This window comes from Thermochaetoides thermophila (genome assembly GCF_000221225.1).
Source record: "Thermochaetoides thermophila DSM 1495 unplaced genomic scaffold scf7180000011821, whole genome shotgun sequence".
In the NCBI taxonomy this organism is placed as follows: domain Eukaryota; kingdom Fungi; phylum Ascomycota; class Sordariomycetes; order Sordariales; family Chaetomiaceae; genus Thermochaetoides; species Thermochaetoides thermophila.
In genome coordinates, this window is record NW_006383037.1 from 847,561 (window position 1) to 872,372 (window position 24,812).

General features: G+C 52.7%; 9 protein-coding genes across 9 annotated transcripts; 5 read left to right on the forward strand and 4 right to left on the reverse strand.

Moving 5' to 3' along the window:
* Positions 1-1,013: 1,013 nt before the first annotated feature.
* CTHT_0061450 (3'-5' exonuclease-like protein) lies at positions 1,014-2,767 on the forward strand (the record flags this gene model as incomplete). The annotated part of the gene is made up of 2 exons (XM_006696398.1): positions 1,014-2,028; positions 2,085-2,767. The coding sequence occupies 2 exons, from the start codon at positions 1,014-1,016 to the stop codon at positions 2,765-2,767; spliced, it is 1,698 nt and encodes a 565-aa protein (XP_006696461.1).
* Positions 2,768-3,096: 329 nt separating this feature from the next.
* Positions 3,097-4,584, reverse strand: CTHT_0061460 (microtubule-associated protein ytm1-like protein; the record flags this gene model as incomplete). The annotated part of the gene is made up of 1 exon (XM_006696399.1): positions 3,097-4,584. One exon carries the CDS (start codon positions 4,582-4,584, stop codon positions 3,097-3,099), a length of 1,488 nt encoding a protein of 495 aa, XP_006696462.1.
* Positions 4,585-5,095: 511 nt separating this feature from the next.
* On the forward strand, positions 5,096-6,804 carry CTHT_0061470 (DNA polymerase delta small subunit-like protein; the record flags this gene model as incomplete). The annotated part of the gene is made up of 3 exons (XM_006696400.1): positions 5,096-5,145; positions 5,215-6,524; positions 6,584-6,804. The coding sequence occupies 3 exons, from the start codon at positions 5,096-5,098 to the stop codon at positions 6,802-6,804; spliced, it is 1,581 nt and encodes a 526-aa protein (XP_006696463.1).
* Positions 6,805-7,334: 530 nt separating this feature from the next.
* Positions 7,335-9,701, reverse strand: CTHT_0061480 (uncharacterized protein; the record flags this gene model as incomplete). Its single annotated transcript, XM_006696401.1, has 1 exon — positions 7,335-9,701. The coding sequence occupies one exon, from the start codon at positions 9,699-9,701 to the stop codon at positions 7,335-7,337; it is 2,367 nt and encodes a 788-aa protein (XP_006696464.1).
* Positions 9,702-12,929: 3,228 nt separating this feature from the next.
* CTHT_0061490 (L-serine dehydratase-like protein) lies at positions 12,930-13,874 on the forward strand (the record flags this gene model as incomplete). The annotated part of the gene is made up of 1 exon (XM_006696402.1): positions 12,930-13,874. One exon carries the CDS (start codon positions 12,930-12,932, stop codon positions 13,872-13,874), a length of 945 nt encoding a protein of 314 aa, XP_006696465.1.
* Positions 13,875-13,939: 65 nt separating this feature from the next.
* On the reverse strand, positions 13,940-14,856 carry CTHT_0061500 (uncharacterized protein; the record flags this gene model as incomplete). Its single annotated transcript, XM_006696403.1, has 3 exons — positions 13,940-14,596; positions 14,688-14,767; positions 14,835-14,856. The coding sequence occupies 3 exons, from the start codon at positions 14,854-14,856 to the stop codon at positions 13,940-13,942; spliced, it is 759 nt and encodes a 252-aa protein (XP_006696466.1).
* A 376-nt stretch (positions 14,857-15,232) lies between these two features.
* CTHT_0061510 (methionyl-tRNA synthetase-like protein) lies at positions 15,233-16,964 on the reverse strand (the record flags this gene model as incomplete). Its single annotated transcript, XM_006696404.1, has 2 exons — positions 15,233-15,610; positions 15,672-16,964. The coding sequence occupies 2 exons, from the start codon at positions 16,962-16,964 to the stop codon at positions 15,233-15,235; spliced, it is 1,671 nt and encodes a 556-aa protein (XP_006696467.1).
* A 2,477-nt stretch (positions 16,965-19,441) lies between these two features.
* CTHT_0061520 (uncharacterized protein) lies at positions 19,442-22,393 on the forward strand (the record flags this gene model as incomplete). The annotated part of the gene is made up of 2 exons (XM_006696405.1): positions 19,442-19,518; positions 19,582-22,393. 2 exons carry the CDS (start codon positions 19,442-19,444, stop codon positions 22,391-22,393), a joined length of 2,889 nt encoding a protein of 962 aa, XP_006696468.1.
* A 717-nt stretch (positions 22,394-23,110) lies between these two features.
* Positions 23,111-24,720, forward strand: CTHT_0061530 (polygalacturonase-like protein; the record flags this gene model as incomplete). The annotated part of the gene is made up of 3 exons (XM_006696406.1): positions 23,111-24,031; positions 24,111-24,384; positions 24,443-24,720. The coding sequence occupies 3 exons, from the start codon at positions 23,111-23,113 to the stop codon at positions 24,718-24,720; spliced, it is 1,473 nt and encodes a 490-aa protein (XP_006696469.1).
* Between the last annotated feature and the right edge of the window lie 92 nt (positions 24,721-24,812).

The window sequence follows — 24,812 nt, forward strand, 5'->3', positions numbered from 1 at the left end:
GCAGTTTGCAGTTTTCGGGGACTCATAGCTCGAAACGTACCGAGAGGCAAAAGCTGTGTGGCCATGATGTCTGACGAGATGTGATGCTTACCAAGTTCAGGGCATGTCCAGTTAACAGAGTCAGGGATGCACGATCAGCTCGCTGGCGATGGTGCTCTTGCTGGGGAGATGGCAGATGAGTGTATCCGTAACTTTTGCAGTCATTGTTACGAAAGGTATGTTACGTTACGCAATCCCGTGACATCGCGCCTGGAACGCGGCCTCCCACCGTCGCGGTCAGCCGCACGAGACCCACTACACAACCCCGATAGATGCATTTTAGCTGTTTGTGGGCCCCTGAATCCCTCAATCTCTGCTTTTCCGCGCCAACCAAGACAAAGAACGTGGATCGAGGGGCAGCACGAGGAACGCCAACAGTGACGGGCTTAGCTGCTGCCAACTCGCGATCGTTGGGGCTGGGACGTGAGGCTGTTGTGAGCGTGAAGCGTGCGCTTCTGCCTGGGCAATTTTGCATTTTTAGCTGCCCTTCGCCGTTCGCTCTCAAGCTCTGTTGTTCTTACACTAAGTCTTCGCTCAGCACAAATGATTGCAGGCGTCGCACTTATAGCGGAGGCAGCAGCATTGGAATCAGTAGTAGCGCCATGACAGGCCGCAGCCATGGCGCTTTACGGTCGTTACGCCGGTCCGCATCCGAACCAGCAATGACTGTCTTTCGTCTAGGCACCCGCATCAGCAGTGCTAGCATTGGCCGGACTACCCTGTTCCATTCATTGCAGCCCAAAAGACCCACGCGGGGCATGAGACCGGCAGTCGCTCTCGTTCGGTCCCATGCAGCGGGTTTCTATTCTCTTATGAAACTTCGCTGTAGGGCTAGTTCTGGCTCTTGTCGCTTATTTTCTGTCTTGTCTTGCTCTCGGTCTTTGCCCATTAGCAACTCGTGAGTTTCGAAAGTGTAGTGTTGATACAAGTCTTTGTAGCTGACTAAGTTCAGTTCGCCATATAATATCACCAGAATGGCCGCTCTCAACCAGAAATGTCAACTTTGGGACGTTAGCCGGGGCATCGTCTTTGCCGGAGAGCCCAAGGTTTTCTATCCTAACTTAGTTATGGAGAGCTACCATACCGCTGCGGCGACTGCGACAGATAGCGAGGCTCAGTCGGCATGTGTCGCAGTTGCCAGCATGGGGGAAATCGCAAAGAAGCCTACTCGTCGTCGGCGGAAGCTAGTCGTCAGTGATGTCGAGGTTACTGCGACCGAAGAGCCAGTCACCATGAGCCATACCTCTGCTTCCGCCGAGGAAGAGCCTGTTCCAGAAGATGGCGAGGAGGTTGAGGAACCCATTGGCAACACCATCAAAAAGCAGCCTGAAAATTCTTCCACCATGGTACCTCCATTCACTCCGCTCCCGTTCAAGATGCCAGAAGAATTGTTCAGGGCAGCGAAGCAAGCTGCCGAGGGATCTCCACAGTCCTTTTGGTCTTACAGCATGTATCGAGGCCCAGATGACGAAAGGGTTAAGGTCCACTACTGCACCAGCCAATACACCACAGAAAGGGTTCTTCAGAACTACTTCGCTCACGAAGAGGTTCTTGGCTTTGACCTGGAGTGGGAAACCAACGCCACGAGGTCTCGAGGTCCAAGGAAGAACGTTTCGCTCATCCAGATCGCGTCTCCGAGTCGCGTGGGTCTATTTCACGTTGCCAAATATCCTTGCAAGGGCAGCCTTGTTCCGCCAACTCTGAAACAGATCATGGAGAATCCCAAAATCACCAAGGTTGGCGTGGCCATAAAGGGTGATTGCAGGCGCATGGAGCAGCATTTGGACATCAAATGCCGTGGTATTCTTGAACTGAGTCATCTCTACAAGCTTGTTCGGTTCTCGAGAACCGGAGAATATAATCTCATTAACAAAAGGCTGGTGTCTCTAGCCTTCCTAGTCGAGGAATGTCTCGGTTTGCCCCTCTTTAAAGGGGCTGATGTCAGGACCAGCCACTGGGCTAATGTACTGGACGCAGACCAGATCGAATGTAAGTTTACCATGTCCTTTCATGAATTGTCCCTGGGAGCTCACTGTCTATCATAGACTCAGCATCTGATGCCTACGCTTCCGTTCAGCTCTATTTCGTGCTGAATCATCAGCGGGAACAATTAAATCCTGTTCCTCCTCTGCCACCTCATGCCGAGCTCGACCTGCCACTCAGACATGCGGGAAATGACTACTTGTTCGCTGAGGACTCTGAGGCTCAGTCGCCAACCGAAGACACAACTGACCCGCTTAACGCGAGTACCACGGCTAAACAAACAGATGTTGTCAATTCCAACGATCCCGCAAATATCGACAACCTCGTCGAAGCTTTCGATGACCCCAACGTCCACCCTCTCCTTAACGCAGCCCAAAAGAAAGCCTACCGACTGTGTTTTACCCGCCAGGACATCCGTATCAGTCCGATTCGACTACGTGCCTACTACCTCTGGTACGACAACCCGGACCTCAAGCCGGAAAAAATCTCAGAGATTCTGCGAGACCCGCCGTTGGCGACTATTACGGTTGTGGCGTACATCCTGGACTCATTGCACACAGCAGGACTGCCGTATGATAAGGAACGGCTCCGGGACGAGGTGCTGGTGCATGTGACCCCTGAGGTGCGGGCAAAGGCTTGGTGGAGGACTAAATCCGGTGATGTGTGGGTCAAGCCTTTTGAGAAAGAAGGGCTGTTGCCGGTACGTAGTCAGGAAAGCGGAGAGCCAGTAGGGACACAGGCGTGAGATTCGACATGAAGCCATGAAGAAGTATGCATCATGTTGATTAATGTTTGGTGTGGAGTCTGGATCTATGTACTGCAAACTGATAAAAGTCTGGGTATTACGGCGTCGGGATAGGATGGGTTGGATTTCTGTACAATGGTCGATACTACAACATGAGCCATGATATGTACCAGTACAAGTGAAGACCATTCAGTGCTTTAAGTCAGAAAACACCATTAACGGTAAATCCCAATTTTTGATGTGCCTTTTCACCTATCCTGGGTATATACGAACAGTTTCTTTTTATTATTACCACATTCATCTCACTCCCCCTTCGCGCAACGTCACCCCTATTTTTGCTCGGTAACAATATTTCTTCCCCGGTTGACTTGTACCTTCTTATCCTCACCCCCGCTGAAAATACCCAGCTTATCCCACACCACACTAAACACTTTGCACCCATCGCCAGCAACCGGTCTCTTCTTCTTCCCCTTACTGGCCCAGCTCTCGCGCTCAATAACATATACCGGCTCGCTGACACCACCTAGACTGCCCTCTTCCTTGGTCGCGGGCCGCACGCTGCGCAGATCCCACACGCGACATGTCCCGTCGTGAGAGCCAGATACCAAAGAGTACTCGTTCTCCGGCGACGGGCTGAGCGACACGACCTTGTTGGCGTGCCCGCGCAGCGTCATGACGGATGTTGTTGCCGACGAGGCGCGCGGGTCGACCATTGTGATGTGTCGCGCGGATGTGCCGGCCGCGAGGAGAGGGGACGTGGTACCTGCGCGGGTGAGAGCGCTGAGGGAGAGGAGCGGGTGAGTAAGTGTCAGTGTGCTGACAACCTGGCCCGTCGTCAGGTCCAGTGTGCGGACAGTGTGGTCCTGTGAGGCGGAGTAGGCCACTGTGCGATCGCGCGGGTCAAAGATGGCTGCTGTTGCCGGGGCAGTGTGGATGGACCAGAGGCCAAGAGGGCCACGCTGGGCGGTGCTGACGGAGGAGGTGGCCTTGCGCCGCTTAGAGACGTGCGCGCCGGGGAGGAGAGAGGCGTCTGGTTCAGGGGCAGAGGCTTTCGAGGCGCTCCAGAAACCGATGGCGCCGTCGGCTGAGGCTGTCAGGATGTGCTTGGAATGCCCGTCGACATCGAGCCAGTCAACTGAACCGGTGTGACCATAGAGTTCGAGCGTCGGCTTGAGTTCACCGGTGAAATGGTCGCTTTCAGTGTACTTCCACACGCGCACAGTACGGTCCATGCCAGCCGAGGCGAGACGGTCGCTGGTCAGGAATTTAGCTGCCTTGATGCTGGCTGTGTGCCCGCCGTGGCTGCCGGAGGGAGATGTAGCGATAACACTGCCAGAGGCGTTCCATATCCTGAGGAGACCATCATATGAGGCGGAGAGCACACGTTCTTGGCCAGGTTGGACAGCGGCACTGGAATTGGCAGCAGAGGACCAACGGCCGGCTGGAGAGGTAGCGGACAACACATCGACAGCGCTGACCCAGTCGTCGTGTTCAAAGCTGGCCTCATAGACGGGCGGGATCAGACTGCGCACATACTGCAGGGTAAGTGTCGTTTCAAGGGACAGGCCGTTGCTGGTCAGGTAGTCCTCGAGGCTACTTCGCAGGAAGCTGCCGTTGATGAGGAAGTCGAAGGGGATAGACCCCGTGTCGAGCATGGACTCGGAGTTCAGAATGCGCGAGAGGCCATAGCGGCGGATATCGGCGGGCACGAGGAGCTGACGCTTGCTCTCGGGAAGCTCGAGATCGGGCTCGGTAGTGGTGAAGATGACCTTCACCTGGGCCACGGGGGCCGGGGCGTCCTCCATGGGGGCGTCCATGGCGATTGCGCCAACGGCGTTGGCTGGGATTTAGTAGGTTTTTTCGCTGAATTAACTTCAATAGGGTTTTTTGTGTCCAATTGACTTTCTAGATGGACGCAGAGACCCTGGCCTGGTGTTGTTGACGTTCTCGTGGTAGTTGGCGATGTTTGCTTGGTGCTCTCTGGTCTAAAGTCGAACTTTTTTTGGTTGCCGCGACGGGTACTTTACCCCACGGCCTTATCTTATCGCACCCTGCAGGAAGACAACGGACCCTTGCTACAGTTCCCACAGCTTAACGGGGCACGTAACGACGCGTAACGACGCGGTTCGTTAATTTCATCTGGTGCTCCTCTGATGCACGAGACCCTGAAAAAGGCCCTGAGCAAGCCCAGGTCCATTTGACGCATCGCGTCCGACTACAACAAGCTTTTTTGGGGCTTCGCCTTTTTCAGGGCTCATTAAGTCGGTTTCCTTGGTATACTGACCATACACCTTTACAAGGAGGTCTTCTGTTGAGGCCCAAGGAGCCATGGTCAAGCTCGAGGAAATTGCAGACACTACTCTGCTGCAGAAGCCTTCGTAAGTCGGCGATGTATTCTGCTTTCCTTTTCTCCAAGAAGACATCGCTGACAGTCTCTTCTTCAATAGCGGAGACACTCAGTCTCCCGTTGAGCGCGTTGAGTCCAAGTACAAGCCATTATACAAGTTTAATTTGCCACGGCACCGCCAGTACCACCAGCAGTATGCCGACATCTACTTCTTGCGTCTCACGAAGCTTAAACCTGCTGTCGAGGCCGTTGCCCGTGAGGCATGGGAGGATACTATGATCGGTGGCGAGATTGCTCGCCGAGTTGAGCGTGTGCTAGATGTCCGCCAGGGCCAGCTCTGCTGGATGGTAGGCACAGTGTACATGGACATGCCCCTAAAGCCTAGCGTTCTCGAGGATATCTCCAAGGACCGCTGGATTGGTAACCCGATCACAACTGGTCACTACTTCCAGGATGATGGCAGTGGCACAACCATCATGCTCGAGGATGATTCTGGTCGTATCCGCCTCGTTGGTAGCCGCCTGCAAGACTTCTTTCTGGTCACCGGCTGTATCATTGCTGTGCTAGGCACCGAGAATGTAAACGGGGAGTTCGAGGTAATTGATCTCAAGTTCGCCGACCTCCCTCCCCAGCCGGAGCGCTGGGCCCTGACCAAACCCCCGTCCAAAGGCGGCCGCAAAAACGAGGACATCGAAATGGCCGACTCCAAACCCTCCAAAAAGATCGCCATCGTCTCCGGTCTGGAATTCTCTGGCTACGACACCTCTCATGCCATGGACCTCAACCTCCTCCTCGAATTTCTCCTCGGCGATGCCCTAACCCCCTCAACCCAAGCCACCGAACTTTCCCAAATCTCCCGCCTCATCATCGCAGGCAATTCCATGGGCGACAGCACCCACAACCCAAGCACAACTGCTTACTCACGCAACCCCCACGTCCCGCCCAAACCCCACGTCAAAAAGTACGGCTACGACTCCTCCTCCTTCAACCCCCTCCCCTCCCAACTCCTCGACCAATTCCTCTCTACCCTCCTGCCCACCATGCCCGTCACCCTACTCCCCGGCATCTTGGATCCTGCTACAGCTAGTTACCCGCAGCAGCCGATCCACTCGGCGATGTTCCCCCGGGCAAGGACGTTCGGGCCAACGCCGAAGCCACCGCCGCCGCCCCCGCCGCCGGGTAAGGAGGCAGAGGCTGCGCAGCAGGAGATGCAAGAGGAGAAAGAGCCAGGCTGGTTCGATGCAGTGACAAACCCTTGGGAGGGTGAGATCGAGGGGTGGCGGTTCTTGGGGACCGGCGGGCAAAATCTGGATGATATCTGCAAGTATATTGATAGTGAAGACCGGTTGGGTATGATGGAGGCTATGTGTCGGTGGAGGTGCACCGCGCCAACTGCGCCAGATACGCTGTGTATGTCTTCCTACCCCGATCTACTGAATAAGAGATAAAGAAACTAACCGAGCAAACAGGGGCCTACCCCTTCCAGGAAGATGAGCCCTTCACGATGCTGGAGTGCCCGCACGTCTACTTTATCGGCTGCCAGCCACAGTTCGGGACGCGCGTGATCGAGGGTCCCCAGGGCCAGACAGTGCGTCTGATCTTGGTGCCGTCGTTCGCATCTACGCGTGAGATCGTGCTAGTTGACGCTGAGACTCTTGAGGTGTCCACAGTGAAGATCTCGACCTTCTAACTTTACTGTATATGGACTCATAACTATCTATTTGTTCTCCTGTCTACCTAGCTAAACTGTATAGGAAGACTGTTTGATCAAAAAAAAAAATCAGAAATCTCCGTATGTGGCCATGTCCACAACCTATCCTCCTCCTATACCCCTCTTCCCCCAAAGGAAATAAATATACTCATCCTTCCTGACAAGATCCCCCGAACGTGTCCGTGATTATGGCCGAAGATGTCCGTATGCGACCTATATCCCGTCTATCATGTTTCTCCATAAAATGTCCCAAATGAAGATATTCTTATTAACACAAGAATAAAGGAAAAATCAAATAACCCAGTGCCACCATCTCAGCACTTCTTGCTTGCCCTCTAAGGGCGATAAGCCCTTTATTCAACGCCAGCCTTCGCAAACGACATCACCAAGTTCTTCCTCCCCTGCTCACTCATATCCTCACCACGATCACTCTCGTCCTCACTTTCTGACTCCTCATCTTCAGACTCTTCCGCATCCACATCCCCCGCCAGACGCTTTTCCAACCACTTCTACTTCTCCTTCCGCTTCTTTTCCGCTTCCGCGTGCTCTTCCCAAATGTTGTTTTCCACACACTTTAGCTCGGCAGGTGAAAGTGTGCATGCCTCTTCGATGTGACGGCGCAGCGAGAGGAGAGCCTGCTTTGCGACTTGGCCCCTCTCGCGCCGCTTGGCTTGAGCCAGCTCATCGTGTTCGAGTTGGTCGGGCAGCGGAGAGGGAGACAGCTGGCGCTTGACGGGGGTGTTAACTTCGTTCCAGGGGACGTAGCGAAGGTCGAGCGTGGCTTCGTAGTGGCGCGAAGTAGTGTCCGAAGTTTTCTTGTAAGCTGCGGCACTCGACTGGAAAATGTTATTGCCAGAGTCAGAGTCCGATGAGGAGTCAACGCCAGCGTTGTTGTTGTTTGCGGCGCTGGCTGTAGTAATGATGATAGGGGTAGGGGCACGGCGTCTGCCCAAGGTAGAGTTGTTCTGCTTAGAGTTGGTGTGCACATTGATGCGCAGGAAGCGCGTGTTGACTCCCAGCAGCGCCTTGAGCACCGGCGCATTCTTGCTAAAGTAGGGAACCACGCTGAGATATTTTGTCTTCACAGTTCCGGAGCCGCCGGCCTTACGGCGATAAGTCTCGAACAAGGGAGAGACTGTGATGGTTAACTTGTACAAGCGAATATGCGGGAGGGCCAGCGCCTGGATAGCAGCAGCCATAAGTTTCTCATAAGCGGTGCCACTGCGGTTCGGCTCGAGTTCGATGGTGATGTGACGCAAAAGATGAGCATATTTCTCGAGGTTGATGCCAGTCTCGGGAAAGCCCCGGGGAGCAGTACGAAGGACGAGGCGATGCTCTTGCTGAAGACGACACACGACTTCGGGATCGCGAAGCTGATAAAGGAATGTGTTCTCCGAATAGAGCACACGGATACCCTCCGCAGCAGTCTGGCGACACACAAGCAGGATGTTAATGTTAATAATGGAGTCATTACCCCTAGTGCCAGAGTCACAGTTGCCACGGCGCCGCCTTGTCCGGCGAGCAAGCTCCGTCCAGAGGTTTCGGACACCGACGGGCGTCGACGAAACAAGCAAATGACGATAGATCTTGTCTCGAATTTCAGGAGCCAAGCTGAAAAACCCGGTAGAGGACTCAACACTGGGAAGGATAGACGAAGTAGCCACCATGATCTCGGACTCAGCAATGTCAGCAGCCTTACGCCTCGGGCGAAGGTTCTGGTTGTGACTTGTGTTGTTTTTTTGGACCGCGGAAGGCTGAGGTCTCTCAGGAAGTGCCATATCACGGTCCGGAACCGGCAAGTTCTCGTGAAGCCTGGCTGAAAGCGCATCAGGGTAGTTTCGCGCACGCGTGATGCGTGCTTGTGCACTGGCTCTAGGGTTATGTAGCTGGGCTCTAGTCTTCGCGGCCTGGGACACAGCTTGGACCTGTCTTTGCCGCTTTCGAGGTCGCGAGTTCGTGACTACTTGTCTGGGCGGCTTGTGGAGGAACGCACGAAGGCCCTTGTGGTATTCAGCCGCAGGTGGTTCCAGCTCGATGACATCCTCATCATTGCTATCGTGGGAAAAGGTTGTACCCGTGGGCAGCTCTTCATCGGCTGTCAGATCGATGATATCTGCGGTAGTAGGCGGGCCTTGACGACGAGGGACACGAGGGGAAGCCCTGGCAACCGGGTCTCGTACAACGATGATGTCTTCATTATACTCATCTCGCTGAGCTGTAGTGCGCTTTTTGGGAACCTGCTGGACGACGGCCTTGGTACGAGGAACGGAGGAAGAGGCAGCAGGTCTTCGAACTGTAATGGTATCTGAGATGCGCTCATCCCGCTGACCGAGAACACCCTTTTTTGGGAGTTTCTGCGCTGCGGCATGACCACTAGAAGGTGAAGCAGGAGCAACAGGAGCTTGACCGAGTCGATGCTCTTGACCAATGTTCGAAGCATAGGCGGACTGGCCAACCACGTTTGAGTGAGTGATACTGGAAGTGGCAGGGGAGATTATACTTCTCGGCCGAGCACCAACTGACACGAAATCACGGTTGAAATTTTGAGTGACCTTCTGCTGAGCAGTGTTTTGGCGAGTAATGTACTCATCGTATAAATTCCGGCCAAATGTGAGAGTGTTTCGAGCCGCATGGTAGCTGTAGAAATGGCTGTCAGTTGACATTTTCGTAGAAGCAGCAGCCAAGGACTCCCGAACTGAGGAGGATGTAGAATATTCGGGGCATCCAGGATGAGCAGCAAACGTAAAGTATGTAGAGTACACAGGTCGAGCCTGGATAGAGTATGAGTATGGTGTGGCCGCTTCGACTTCGGCCGTGGAGCGGCGCCGGTCTGGTTCGACTGTTCGGTTAAGAAAAGGTTTGATTTGGACTGACATCGTGGGTCAGCTCTCGGTGAATTCGCTTTTTTGAGGAGTAATAAAATTATTGGGTCCGAAGCTCAATAGTGGGTAACTGAAAAGAAACCTGCGATCGCCCATGCTTGTCTTCCCTCACTTTGGGAAACCAGGAAAGAGCAGGCCGAATGGCTGAGTAAAGGGCAATGGGAGAGGATGAAGTAAACGAAATAAGCTCTCTGAGTCTTGCGATCTGGAGCGATTTTTTTCTTGTGATCTTGAGTCTGTAGTTACCTTGTGAGGAAGGATTGAGGATTTGATTTCGAGTTGGGTAATTAGCGCGATCTCGAGTGTGCCACGGTCTCAAGTGTGATGTTTCGGTTTAGCGTTGAGAGTCGTGGTTCAGAGTATGTGAACTCGCAGTCTGAGGCCAGCCCACTGGCTGGCTGATCTGATCTAGAGCGATTGGTCATTATCTTAACAGAAGTTTTCGCAATCTGAGCCAAACCAGTGCGATCGAAACCCAGGTTCCCACAATCTCAATGCTACTCACTGTGATCTGAAGCGGCCCTCTTTCCCTCTGGTGCGAGAGACAAAAGGGGTTGCGGTTCATGCCCAGGCAAAATTAGAGACATTTGAATGCTTGAGAGAATGCGAGAAGGTAAATAGATGTCGGTATCTTAAAGGAGAGGGTGAGAACGAATTGCTGAGATGTTTAGGGAAGCGGAGGATGAAGGTTGCAAATTAGCTACTACAAGTTGTTGTTTGGGAGAGGGGAACTTCCTGCTCAAGAACGCTTCAGGACTTTAGGAATTCGCAGTTGGGGTAAACATCAGATTGCTAAAACTGTAAAAGTTGTGAATACCTAGGAGACACATTGTGCATGCGCGTCATGATATCGGACAAAATGGCAATTGTTGCCAAGGAACTTGGGAGAACTGGATATCGTGATTTTGGAATGAGGGAGGATAGGATCCGGTCCTGCTGTTGGATTTGCCCAACGCAGCACAGGCTAAAGTCTGTTCTATATATTATGCTGTCGAGCTCTAAGACTGAGGCACCAGGTAAAGCCTAACTCTCATCATGAAGATTCCAACCATACGTGCACAGCTACAACGCAGCTGTTTTATCGGACGAAGAATGGGTTATGAATCAAGGACTACTGGAGACTCAGCAGACCTAGAAAATGGCCACGGACTAAATCCAAATATTAGCGCTTGATACATGGTGATTGTATGATCTCAACCCTTCCTGGAGCATCTATGATCACAAAATAAGTTTCTGACTTCATCGTATCTGGATCTCCGGTTACGCTATAAATTGAAGATGATAGGTGACTTTCAGCAGCAGCTGAGTAGAGAAAGTACGATGGTAAGATCTGATCACAAAACTATGGTTTTTGCTCATGTTGATGTTAGCAAGGCTCATCAAAGGTCACAATCAGTATCGAATGGCCGAAGAAAGGATTCGATACTGCTTCCGCTGCTGGATGATGTCAACCTACCTTTCCTGACTGACTTCAGAAGTGACAATTGTAAAACTTCTGTTCGATACCGAGTATTCGAGGCTCAAACTTACTGAAGTAAGCTGTAAGCTCCGGACACTTGCCATAATATCAAAAAATTTCCAAGGACAAGATGAGGACTGATGGTCCAATGCATCCATCTCGCCATGGAACAAGCATAAAGGCGCATCCTATAGAACAGTTTAACTTTAACTTTGTATTTGGATGTATTCCCGTATCAAAGTCGAACGAGCAACACTTGAGAGAACCTTGGTTGTTCTTGGAAACTCATTCTGACAGAAAAAAACTCCAAGAAATAGAATTGAGATCAGCATTCCCCACCGTTTGCTGTTGATCCACAGCAGATTGGAGTTAGTCTATTCGTTCCCTAAACTCGGTGACAAGCCGTCAAAGATGGAACTCCGATCCCTGAGAGACGACTACGATGGCATGCATAGTGGCGTGGCTCTCAAGTCTCAATTGTTGACAGAGACCGGATACGTCTGGTTCGACTGCATAGTTGACGAAATTTCATAGAGTTCAACAGATTCAGACACAAATTCAGACACAAATGCTTGAAGAGGCTGGATTCATTAGTACGAACTACGGTTTGGCGCTGGAGGTCATGTGCTCATGCTCGAGCATCTCAGGAGTCGAGGTACAAGATGCTTGCCCCAACACTTCTCACCGACTCAGGGACAAGAGCTGATGACTCGACGACCTATGTACTAGCAAAGAATAGCAATGAAGCAAACAAGTTTCACGTGTATACACAAAAGCAGCCAGCAGGCAGTCGGTGAGGAATTCATCTCGAGCGGGACTTGGAAGTCCGGATCTAGAACCGGCGACTGTCCGGTTTTCGGTCCCATAGAGGCCTTGACCGTGGCGACATGCCGTCGATTGCCGTCAGCCTAGCGCTCCACCAGGGAGAAAAGCCCCGATCCGAACCGACCCCTCCTGCGCCCCAGGCATTGCGCCCCTGGCTCCATGCGTTCCAGCGAGTACCAGATGACCTTCCGGAACAAGGCGAGCGTAACGTTTTTAGCTGCCGATACGGCAGATCTGGGGTACGTACCGGCTGGTACCTCACTCCCCTTGCTTTCCACCATCCTTTTCACTTACATTGACAGCTAAAGATAACCGGTGCGTAGTCTTGGTTGTGGCACCCTGCGAAAAAAAAAGTTTCTTTTTCGTAATCGCCGGCATCACCAGACCAAGCCAGGGCATTTGCGTCATGTAATTATTGGCAAAGTACAAGAGGTACTATTTGTGTTTCAGGCAGGCGGAAGGGTTGGAAGCAAGCACGTCAACTTGGGTAGTGCGAAATTGACAAAGAGGGGCGGAAGATTGAACGTTTATCGCCGGCTTGATCCTCGTTATATGTATAAATTGAGGAGTTTTAAGAAGCCGGTCATCGGCTACTGGCCTCCTCTGTGCTTGTTCCCATTAGAACTTCTCGTAATTACTTAGACTTTCTGGCTTCATCTTAGACCTCCAAACACAGCTTTTAGCACTTCGATAAACAACTACCAGAGGCAGATACACAACAACAATGGGGTCTCTTCCTCAATCGCCGCCTGCCAAGCCGTGGGTTGAGACACCCTTAATCTTCTCTCGGCCGCTGTCCGAAATAGCAGGCTGCAACATCTTTCTCAAGCTTGACAACCTCCAGCCGTCTGGGTCCTTCAAGTCGAGGTATACCCGTCCTTCAAATGTGTGCTCAAGTTGACAGACCTACTAACTCCTGACAAAGGGGTATCGGCAACATGATGTACCTCGCCATTCCCTCAACTAATGACCCCTCCTCCCCTCCCTCGGTACACTTTTACTGCTCCTCAGGAGGTAACGCTGGCCTCGCCTGCGCAACCACCGCCGCGGCATTGAACTGCCCAGCGACCATTGTTGTTCCAGACTCAACATCCGCCTTCATGATCAGTAAACTGCGGTCTCTCGGCGCAGAGGTGATCCAAACCGGCGCAAGCTGGGCCGAAGCTGATGCCTATCTGCGAGAAACCTTCCTTTCTTCCCCTGCCGCCAACGGCGTCAATGGCCACAGCAGCAGCGACGAGATCTCAAAAGCAGCCCCCAAGAAGAACGTCTATGTCCCACCGTTCGACCACCCCGATATCTGGACGGGCGTGTCAACCCTCGTTGACGAGCTGCTCACCTCCATGCCCCAGATCAGCCGCACCGGTGTCATTGATGGCATCGTCTGTAACGTAGGCGGCGGCGGCCTGCTGAACGGTATCATGGAAGGTCTTGAGCGGCACGACATGCTCTCCACGACTAAAGTCCTTGCCGTTGAGACTGAGGGAGCAGACAGCCTGCATGCTAGTGTTCTTGCCGGCGAGCACGTCACACTCCCCCGGATCACGTCCATCGCGACCTCGCTTGGGGCAAGGAGGGTCTCGGAAAAAACGTGGGAGTGGGCTGTGAAGGAGGGGGGACAGTCGCTGATCAGCGCGGTAGTGACGGATGCTGAGGCGGCTGAGGCGTGCTTGAGGTTTTTGGATGATGCTAGGCTGATGGTTGAGGTATCGTGTGGCGCGACGATCGCGACAGTGTATAAGGGGGGGTTTCTGAGGCGACATCTTGGGAAAGGACTGACGGATGAAGAGTGGGCGACGAAGAATGTTGTTGTGGTTGTATGTGGCGGGTCGAATGTAAGCTGGGAGATTCTAGAGAAGTATAAGAAAACGTTTGGGATATAGACAGTGGGAGTTGACGACGGGGGTCTTGTGTGCTTTGCTCTTCCAGCTTCAGTTTAATACCACCATTATTGTTGTTCTCCGGGCTGTCCATTCTGTGTCTCCTCATCCCGTTGATAAGTAAGCTCTTTATATGCCTCTGGTACCTCCTTAGTCGCAAACTCCCCAAGATCTCGCAGCACGAGCGTTACCTCCCCAAAGTAATTCACCTCACCGACCTGCTCAAAGCCTAGGCTCTTAAACAGCGCAACGCTCCGTACATTCTGTTGGCCAATTTTGGCCATTAGATGCCTCAACTTCGGCCGTCCGATGAGCCCCTTATCCAAGGCATACTCGTCGGTGATGTCGTCGGCATGTCGCCAAATGTACTGCAGGAAGGCTTGCACTACCGCCCGACCTAAGCCCTTCCCGCGGTGTTCTTGATCAGCAATCATAATATCAACCTCGCCGACACAGTCGACTCTCTCCTCTCCAACCTTGCTGGGCATCTCATCACCGTCCTCGGCGAAGTCTTCCTCATGGGGGTAAAGGAAGAGATTGACATCGCCGATCATCCTATCAGGGGCGTCAGCCACTCCGGCCTGGACCCTTTCAGCTGTGGCTGGCGACGATAGAGGCTGGCAGATGATGAAGGTGAGCTTGTCGTGCGAGGATCGCCACGACTGTTGGTTTTCATATTCCTCTTCGAGGGTCAACCGGTCTGAAGCTGTCGCCTCAAGGATGGCCTTAGAGGTGTTAGTTATGACAATTCATTCTGGTTTGAATCTATTTGAAACAATACGGCAGAACATACCATATGGAAGGATAACAACTTACAGGGTCTTGCATCCAGCCATGGTAGGTCAACACATGACGAGCCTCATATGGAACAAGGAGTGCTCTGGCCGTTGAAACGGCTAGGAATCCACTTGCTTGTCAGCAGATATATTACAACAACTGAACTATTCTATAAGGGAACAATACCGGTAGATTCATTCAGCCTCATTTTATGGTTGATTTCTTACTTCTGAAAACGCATGACTGGAGGACTGTAAAATGAGAAATGAAATGTGGGGATGAGAATCTATTTTGCGATCTTGATGAGATGCTTTGTTGCATGAGCATTTGCCAAATATCAGATAACGGGGTTCCACAAACCGGAGCGGCTCAGAGCTCGAAGTACCTACCGCCATAATAATCTCGAAATGTTCGTGACAGCGCCCAGATCACTACACCCAAAAAGCTGTTCTATTTATTTACTGTACAGAAATACTACACAGTTGGCGGGGTATCATAAGGCTGGAGCCAACAAACCGCCAGCAAATCATCCCTCATCATACACTAGGTACAACCACTTCAGCATACAACCTCCCCTCGTCTCCTTAATCCTCCGTAACGAGGATTTCGTTATGACCACCTCCCTTGGCGACCTTTTTCCCACCCTGGAACTGTACATTCTTGTCCTCCACCAGTGGCGGGAACAGCCCTGTGTTACGCGGGCTGCCCTCCTTCAGGAAGCGCAGACCGTACGTGTAGTCGCAGCCGAACACCGCATGCTCGAACGTCCGCTTGTCCGGGGCAACGCCTAGTCTGTCGAGTAGCTCCGGGGCCTTTCCGGGCAGGAAGGCCTGGAGCAGAATGCCCGAGATGCGCAGACCTTCGGCCGCGGTGAATAGAACCTTGCAGGCGTTGGCTTTCTGGACGGGGTCCTCGGTTTTAATCAGGGACCAGGGCTGGGTTTGGGAGAGAAGCTCATTGACCTAAGAGTATGGATTAGTTTCGCGTGTTAAATAGCGGGAGAGGGGGTTACCTGTTACGTACCTGACCGGCCGTATCAATAATGTGGCGGATGGCAGCAACAGGGTTGTAATCATCCATGTAGCGAGCCACCACAGGTGCTAGTTCCTTGAAGCGAGCCTCATAATGGCCAACGAACTCCTGAATGGCCTGAGAAGGTTGAGTTGAAGATTCATCCCATTTGCTCGAGGCTTCAATGATGTTCCTCAGGTCCCAGGCAGGCGTCTTGGTAAGGCGGTTTGTGAGGTTGCCGAGACCGCCCTGCAAGTACTTCTTGTACTTCACAACAAGAGTGTTGTTGTTGTAGTCAGCATCGTCGGTAATGCCGCCCTCGAACAGCAGATAGAAGCGCATCGTGTCAACACCCCACCGGTTGATGGCATACAGGGGGTTGACGACGTTGCCCAGGCTCTTAGACATCTTCCTCTTGTTCAGAGTCCAGTGTGAATGGATCAGCATCTTCTTGGGAAGAGGAAGATCCAGAGCCATCAGTAGAGCGGGCCAGTAAATGCAATGGAAGCGAAGGATATCCTTGCCGAGCACATGAACATCAGCCGGCCAGCCGCCCTTGTGCGACTCACCAGGTGGCCAAGCTGGGAAGCCGGATGCTGTCAGGTAGTTAATCAAGGCGTCCACCCAAACATAGATGGTCTGCGACGGGTCATCGGGCACCGGAATACCCCAGCTAAGCCGTTGAACAGGCCGGGAGATGGACAGGTCCTCCAGATGGTTCTTAACCCAGTCGATAACCTCGTTCATGCGATAGGCAGGCTCGATCCAGTCCGGGTTTTTGGAATAAAATTCGAGAAGCCGGTCTTTAAGCTCAGTCATCCGGAAGCAGTAATTCTTTTCTTCTATCCATTCGACCTTGGTCTTGCTCTCAGCAGCAGCCATGTATACGGCACCAGTAAAGGGCTCCTGGTACTTGATGACTTCAGACTCGGGGTAGAAGCACTCGTCACTAACGCTATACCATCCCTCGTGCTTTGTCTCGTAGATATAGCCCTTTTGACGGAGTAGCAACCAAAAGTGCTCGACCGCCTGGATGTGATCCGGATCTGTAGTGCGGATAAAACGATCGTAGCTGATATTCGTCAGGTTGGCCAGCTCCTTGAACTTCTCGGCAGTCTCGTCACAGAAGTCCTTAGGTTCCATGTCGTTCTGAGAAGCAGCCTGTTGCACCTTCATTCCGTGCTCATCAGTTCCCGTACATAGGAAGGCTTGTCGCCCACGCAATGTCTGCCATCGCTTGAAGGTATCGGCCAGAATCATCGAGTACATGTGCCCGAGGTGAGGAGCTGCGGCTTGGATCAGCATGCTGGGCCCCTCCCCGGGTGGCGACGGCTCTAACCTTTCAAGCGGGGCACATACCGGCATTGACGTAGAAGATGGGTGTTGTCACATAGAATGGCTTGTCACTGGGGACAGTTGATGACACTGATAGCTGTGATGAATAGTGCCTCGGTCCGGACAAGATGGCGCCGGCAACATTGCGAGCTCGGCATGAGCTACACATCCATGTAGTTGCTGTCGTCTTAGGGCGGGTCAACGTCGACCGCCACCGTAGCAAACGGCGGGCCGAAGCCGCCTTCACAAACTCCATGGCAATTGGCACCACCAATGCTCTAGAGCGGTGGTTGCTCAGACCTTAGGAGCTCGTAAGTGGTGGTTGATCGAACTGGTGTCCGAAGCTCTAGCAGATGATGCAACCACGGTGGGTTTCGACCTCGTGAACCCTTGGCTTCGGACGGAAATTTTGGCAAGGGGTCAGGCAACGGACCACCTCTTGGCAAACCCCGCCCAGGGTCCAAAAGTTCAGGCATCGTTCAACAGAGTATATCGTATTATCGGGGTCAAAATTCCTTTTGAAACGGTGGAGGAAAATAAGGCGATGGGATGTTTTCCAGTGTATTATCAGACAATGAGCAACTGGTGAATATGGCAGATGAAAATTTGATACGACGGTACACACCCCTCAGTTGCAGTTGCTTGCGGTTGGATGCAGTGCTGCCAAAGCTCGGACAAGCTCTGCTATCTGAATGTCTCGCCAAGCTGCTGAGGGAAATATAGAAATAAGGACGCTCCGCTTCTGTTATTCCGTGTTGTTCACCCAGTCCCAATCGTCGACCCTCAAATATCCCAAACCGTTTGGTCAAGCTATTCCTGCCGCCATTCTTATTCCAAACGAAATTCGTGCTTGGGCATCACCAGCCAAGAGCATCCGCAGTTCCAGCGGGGCAAGCCGGCCGCTTAGCGGAGAGGGGCTGGCCCCACAGGGCTGAACCATATCTCCTGGCCGATGACGTCGAAGATTAAATATGGCGGCGATGGGACTTCGCTCTCGCTCTTCTCTGCTCAAGTATGGTCACCTTTGGTCGCTCCTCGTCCATGGCCACGCCCTGTGCAACTTGCACGACTGGGTCTCTGGTATACCGAGAACATCAGGGCGATACGCGGCTTTTAAGGAGTGGTCCATTTTTCACTTCGTCTCCGTCATCGGAAGCACATGACGGGAAACATGATTTGAATTCTTGCGTGGTTTGTTCTTGTCGAACTCGAGTTGAAACGGCGCCCCAGACGAACAGGAAATCGCTCATCCTGATTGGTTGGATAGCCGACTTTGCGACGAGCCTGCTCGCCAACAAAGAAGCCTGCCCATGAAGTCTAGGTTAGCCTTCGTAGAGGGCGATGATGTGCATGAATCTCGGGATTTAGCCATAGCAAAATTCAGATTTTGGGGTTGATTTTGAGACTAGTGGCCATACAATCATGTTGTCTTATAGAACAGAACATGTTACTGTCTCAAAGCTTGCGAAAATTCCGAAAATTGAAGGTTGGGCGGCACAGCACAGGCAAACACAGTCGCGCCCAGGTGGGGCATTCCCCGTCAGCCTGGACGCGGCACATGGAGTCTGTGCGGCGGGGGTCGTCGATCGGTGCCATCCGAACCTCGACCAACAGCACGGCCCATAGGAACACCTCACTGTTTTCTACACGGTCCAGCGCCTGGAGTGAGGCACAAGCACTGTCCAACGTCCGCTGAGGCAGCCGTGAGACCTGAGGTGGCCTTGGTACGTTGTGGAAAGTCCACAAGGCCCTAAAAAGAAGCGCATTTTACACAGGTTGTCATTCGTTTTGGTCATTTTTCTCTGGTTCCAAAGAACGTCAAACAGTCCCATTTCCTCAATTCCCGCTCGTGACGTTCTGTCCTTGAACCGCGCGGTCGGTCCTTAGACAACCCTTGGAAACTCAATCCTGGTCCTCATAATCGGTCCCTGGCCGCACGTCAGCCACCTGTCACACTCCGCAGCACCTGCACCTCCCTGCACCTGCTTGACTTGCGATCAAGTGCCCTCAGCTGCGTTCCCAGCCCTCTAGGGGTTCCAAGCAATCCAAAGCCGAAGCCCTTCCCCAATCTGACTTGCTTTCCATCCCGTCTTCCTGCCTTCTACCTTCTAAGGCTCAGTCTTCGCGCTACCCTCACAGGGCCCCAAGCAACGGGTATAGTATCAGACCCGGGTCTCGTGCTGGTGCTTGCTTGGTTTCGTTCTCTTCTTATTCGCCTGTCACATTGGGTACCGACCCGTCTATATCTGACCGTGTGCGCCGCATTCTCCTGCATCGCATGGTTCTTCAGCTCTCCAGTCAGCCTCGTCTCCAACCGGTGATTGCCGGGTGCAAGTTCCTTGCCATTGACAGCATATTCAGCCTGACTTTTCCAACGAGACTGGTCTGACGGCTCAGGAAGTCGACATGATTCTGACCTAGGAACACTGTGTGCGGGAGTAGAGAAAATGGTCGAAAAGGAAGACGTCGAAGCTCTGCTGAAGACAGGGTCCTGGAGGACCTCGCGCTCTCGGAGCCGAGATCCGTATGTCTCATCTCCCTCTGGTCCCCATTAGAGCATGCGAGTATTAACTCATATGTGTCATAGCCGCGACTCATACCGAGTGCGTTATGATGCGCCGTACGACCATGCTAAGTCAACCATTTCCATCTCTTATACCCTTGAGCGGTCTTCACGGCAGACGTGGCCTCCTCCTCCGACTGTCGAGGATGAGGCCGTGGCATTGGCAAAGGAGTATCCGGGTATGCGAGAATGGCAGCCACCAGCTGATGAAGAACCGAAGAACCGCGGTACAATCGACCAAATCCCCCTTTTTGAAGTCGTTCATGAGTACAATCCAGAGCGCCGATTCATATACATACCTGGCGCAGCAACCCAGGAAAGCAACAATGTTAATCAAGCTCGCTACGAGAACAATACGTGCCGGAAATTCGTTCTGGTAACTAAAGACAAAGGCACTGATGAAAAGAAGGCGGTCGACGAGAAAGTTACCGCAAAAGGACAGGGCGTCAGCCAAGAGAAGAGCACTAAGAAACCCGACAGCCCTCCCAAGGTTGAGGTCCCAGAAGAGAAGCCAAAGACCGAGCTGCCGAAACGAAAAAGTCACCAGGATCTACCCCGCCTCAACACAAATCTTGTTGGTCAGGAGCAGCCTGTTCACCGTTCCAGCAGCCGACGTGGCCGAGAGAAACCAGTTGCAGACCAAGATACTTTGAAGCAAAGCCAAACTAACAACCAACCAAGTGCGAAGAAATCTGATGGCGATGACTTTATCTCGCCATCTGTCCAACAGACGATCGGCAGGCGTGACAAGGCTTATTGGGACTACCATCTACCATCACAGAGAAAATCTGGCCACAGCCCATCACGATCAGAAGCTGGTGTGGAAGTGTCCGGCAAGAGACGGGCGGACCGTACCGGCTCTAAACATCTAGCTACTCCCTCGAATCGTCGTCGCTCATCATCTACACATGGCATGCCAATCCGCAACAACTCGACTGCTGAGCAGCCACAATCGTTCATACAACTGGCTGATAGTGCTTTCAACTTTGATCGTGATGCCCTTCTTGGGCGGTTTGCGCTTTCGTCATGGGGCAAGAATGATATCTACGGTTACATGGAGCCGGGAGTGGATTACATGACTGGGGTCCGAGACATAGCCCAAAACTCCTTCCCGCAAAGGGCTGCTCAGATTCCTGATCCCCAACTGCATCCCCGTGGTGCCAGAGAGATGCCTTCATCATCGCCCTCGCGTAGACGTAACCGGAGACGGGAAGTCCAAGAGCGAGAGCGTTCGTCAAGTGATGAGGAAGCCTACAAGGGAAAGCCGCCCCGTCATTCGGAGTTGCCATATCCCAGTACACCTGCACTAGAGCTTGAGGAGCCAGCTCACAGCTTGGATGCAGCATGGCAGCCAAGTGCCAAGGGGTTGGGCCCAATCCCGCAGTTAGCTCCTCCCCCCTCCGGAGGATACCAACGAGAGATTTCACCGCCGCAGAGCTCCCGGCCTGAGCCGATGTCGGTAGGAAGGGCTCGACGGAACAACGACCTCTCTGAATCACCTGCTGCGAGTGGTTCATCGCCAAGGAGAAGCACACATAGCCTCATAATCGGACCAGAAAAGTCTCCCAGAGACCAGAGTGTCGATTTTCTGCCAAGCGCGTCGATGTCAGTGCGCCCCGCCAGGCTCACTTACAGCCGCAACCATGCCATTACAGAGTTCACCCCATCTGCTTCAGCTACCTCCCTTCTCTCACTGGATTCATCCACGGATACACCACCCCTACTTGATTGGCAGCCGGGTAATCTGGATGAAAGAATTCTCAAAAGATCTGGTGGTGGGCGCTTGAAGCTAGAGCTAGACCGGCTCTCCGACTGCCCGTGGAAATACCCCATGGTTGTTACCTATCCGGGTATCAATAATCAGTTTGTGGCGCTGAATACTGCTGTTATCGACTTCACAATCTGTGTGGAATGCTATTGGAGGCATTTTCATGAGACGGATTATCAGGGCCTCTTTGTCGCCGCACCCAGCCGACAGGTCGGCCAGTTAATTTCTTGCGACTTCGGCTCCTCAGTCTGGTACCGCATCGCCTATATTTTGACTAAGGAGCAAAAACTTCCAGATCTACGCTTGATGGAGCACATTGCATATGTTGCAGCACGAACCGAGCCTTGCACAGGCACTCAATTCCTCCCGCGCAATTGGTACAGCATCCATCACCGTGACCCCGCATATGGCTACGTTGAGGAGTTCAATGTCTGTCAGAGATGTGTCAGAATTCTTGAAGTTCTTCTCCGCCCTTTTAAGGGCCTTTTTCAACCGATTGCAGAAGAACTCCGTAGGAGCTCGGGTATCTGTGAGATGCACTATGCACCCGACCGCAAGCGCTTCTTCACCTATTTCCACATCTTGCGAGAGGCGGCTGAGAAGGCACTCGAGCGAAGCGTTCCTGTTAACGTGAACGAGGTTGCAAGGCAACTTCGAGCTGTTTTATTACACGATGAGTGCATGCGCGACGTGAAGGTACCAGAACGCGCATGGTTTGTGCTAAAGCAGATACCAGAGTTCACAGTCTGCGAGGAGTGCTACGACACCGTGGTGTGGCCGATAATAGAGGCTAAGCGGAATAACGTCGTGGTCAGGAACTTCCTGGACAGACGGCAAGTCAGGGCCCATGCGTCGTGCCAGCTGTACAGCGACCGTATGCGCAAGGTGTTCAGGGAAGTATGTGAGACTGGTGACTTTAAATATTTGGCGCATGTGTTGCAGGACAGGATGCAGGAGATGTTGGAGATTGAGAAGCGATATGAGCAGCTCAAGAAGGCGAATCAAGCAGATCCAGACGTGCAAAGGGAGTTGGCCGCGTTGGCCAGGAGGTTCAAGGAGATCGAGTAGGAAAATATTTTCGGATTTCCGGGAGTTGGTTCTGATGTTTTCTTCCAGATTATTTGCCTTGCTTCCTAATTTACCGTTAGACTTCTACTGTTTGGAGTTATTTGTTGTTCATAGAACATGTTGATGAGTGCTGCTTTCCATGATACCATGATGATAGAAGGAATGAGACTACGGTTGTGATGACGAACAGATCCTTTGGTTGTAGTATTTTCTTCTGGTTGTCAATCTTATCTCAGGAGGTTCAGTGAGCGACCATTGGCAGGCACCAGATGATAAATGCCGAGTTAATATCCCATATACAATTCCCGGCTACGCACCCCAGATCTTCGTCCCGGCTGTAGTGGGACACAGATTCTACGGCTCATGGCTCGAGGTATTCAGCCGGAAAATTTTAACAAACGAGAAGTCCAGGGCCAACAAGATAGGGGAGATCATTCAGTAATCGAAGTTCTAGAAGGTGTATATTGAGTCCCAGACCTCGGGCTCTCGATCTGCAAGGGTGGTGAACAGACAGACGGAGAATGAAATCGCTCGAATCAGAGACGGGCTTACAGCTATGAAGTGACGGACGGCGATATTGTAATATACCCCTGGTCACAGCTTCATAGCCAAGCAGCTTTCCTGGCTTGAGCTTCTCTCATGATAATCTCATGATAAGCGATCCGCTGAACTCGTTCTCTAACAGAGTTTCAAAGAAATACTAACAGCTGAATCTTGATGTTGCTCTCCAACTTGATCCTGGTGCTCAGCATCATCTTCCTTCCAGCCTCCGGCTCTCTGTTCAAAGAAGGCTCAACATGCATTGTCACTCCCATAAGCGCTAGCCCTCAAGCCCTCGTCCGCCGCAGCATCGACACCGTCCCTTCCACCGGACGTGATGTCGACCCAGACCAGTCCACCGGCCTCTGGGACGTCATCGACCCCTACAAAAGCCCAGCCCCTGGTACCCCCGGCGCTCTGACTCACTTCCCGCACCCCGAGCCAGGCCGTGCCCACTTCCACGCCCGTCGAGGTCTCTCCCCTTTCGAACGCGAGGTCGAGCCGCTCACCACACGACAGACCCCTGCCCCCGTCGACGATACCCCGCAGATCCTCGAAGCCTTCAAGCAGTGCGGGCAGGATGGCACGATCATCTTCCGTGAAGGGACGTACCACATCCGGCAGGTGATGGATACGACGGACCTGCGTAACTGCAGTATCGAGATCCACGGCACGTGGGTGTGGAGCGCGGATAACATTCCGTACTGGCGGCAGCGAAGTTTCAGTGTGACCTATGCGAACCGGCAGACGGCGTGGCGGTTGGGCGGACGAGATGTGAGTCTGCGAGGGTTTGGTAAGGCGCTGTTTGATGGGAACGGGCAGGTGTGGATTGATTTGGCGAGGGGCCAGGCGAATATGGACGGACGGCCGATCTCGCTGACGATTTGGAAGGGGACGAATGTTCTGATTGATGGAATTCGGTGGCAGATGGCGCAGTTTTGGCATACGTTTGTTGCACATTCGCAGAATGTGACTATGACGAACCTGGAGATGCACACGTATTCGAAGAGCTCGCAGAGCTCGGTGAATACGGACGGGACGAACACGTGGAACTCTAGGGATATTTACATTGCGAACTGGACCGTCACATCTGGTGATGTAAGTGTTGCAGTTTCTGGTCCTGTTTACTTAACTCTGAGCCTACCACTGAGCGTGAGACTGATGGGATCACCTGTAGGACTGTATTGCTGTTAAGGGCAACAGCACTAACGTCCACGTCAGGAACGTCACTTGTTATGAGTCAGGTGCCATGGTCATTGGCAGCATTGGTTCCAACTCATGGCAGCCAGACTATGTCGAGAACGTCGTCTTCGAGGACATCAAGCTCAACCACTCGAGCAATGCGGCCTGGATCAAGACTTACCCAGGCACGGGCTACGTCCGCAACGTGACCTTCCGCAACATTGAGTTCAGCGATGTCAATCAGCCAATCTATGTAACCGCATGCATCTGTAAGGCCCCCTTTCTCTCTTCTCAACTTATTGGCCTTTACTAACCGTCCTGCTGCAGACTCTTATCGCGGTTGCGATAACTCCCGCATCCCCATTACGGACATCCGCTGGGAGAATATCACAGGCACAAGCCGGTACAACGTGGCAGCGGCCATGCGCTGCAGTTCGCAGGCGCCGTGTGACCGCTTCTCCTTCTCCAATATCAACATCCGACCAAAGAATGGAGAGACGGCCAAGGTGCTGTGTACGAACATACGCAATCAGGCTACTATGGGCCTGACGTGTACTGGATCGATGCCCGAATCGCATCCTCAGCAGTTGAATGGGAATGTGTGAGGTTGGAGAGCAGGGGTGTAGGCTGCGAATAAGAGGGCGGTCGATTCGAAGAGAATCGACGTCAAAAAACCTCTTTCGTTCCGGGGATGCAA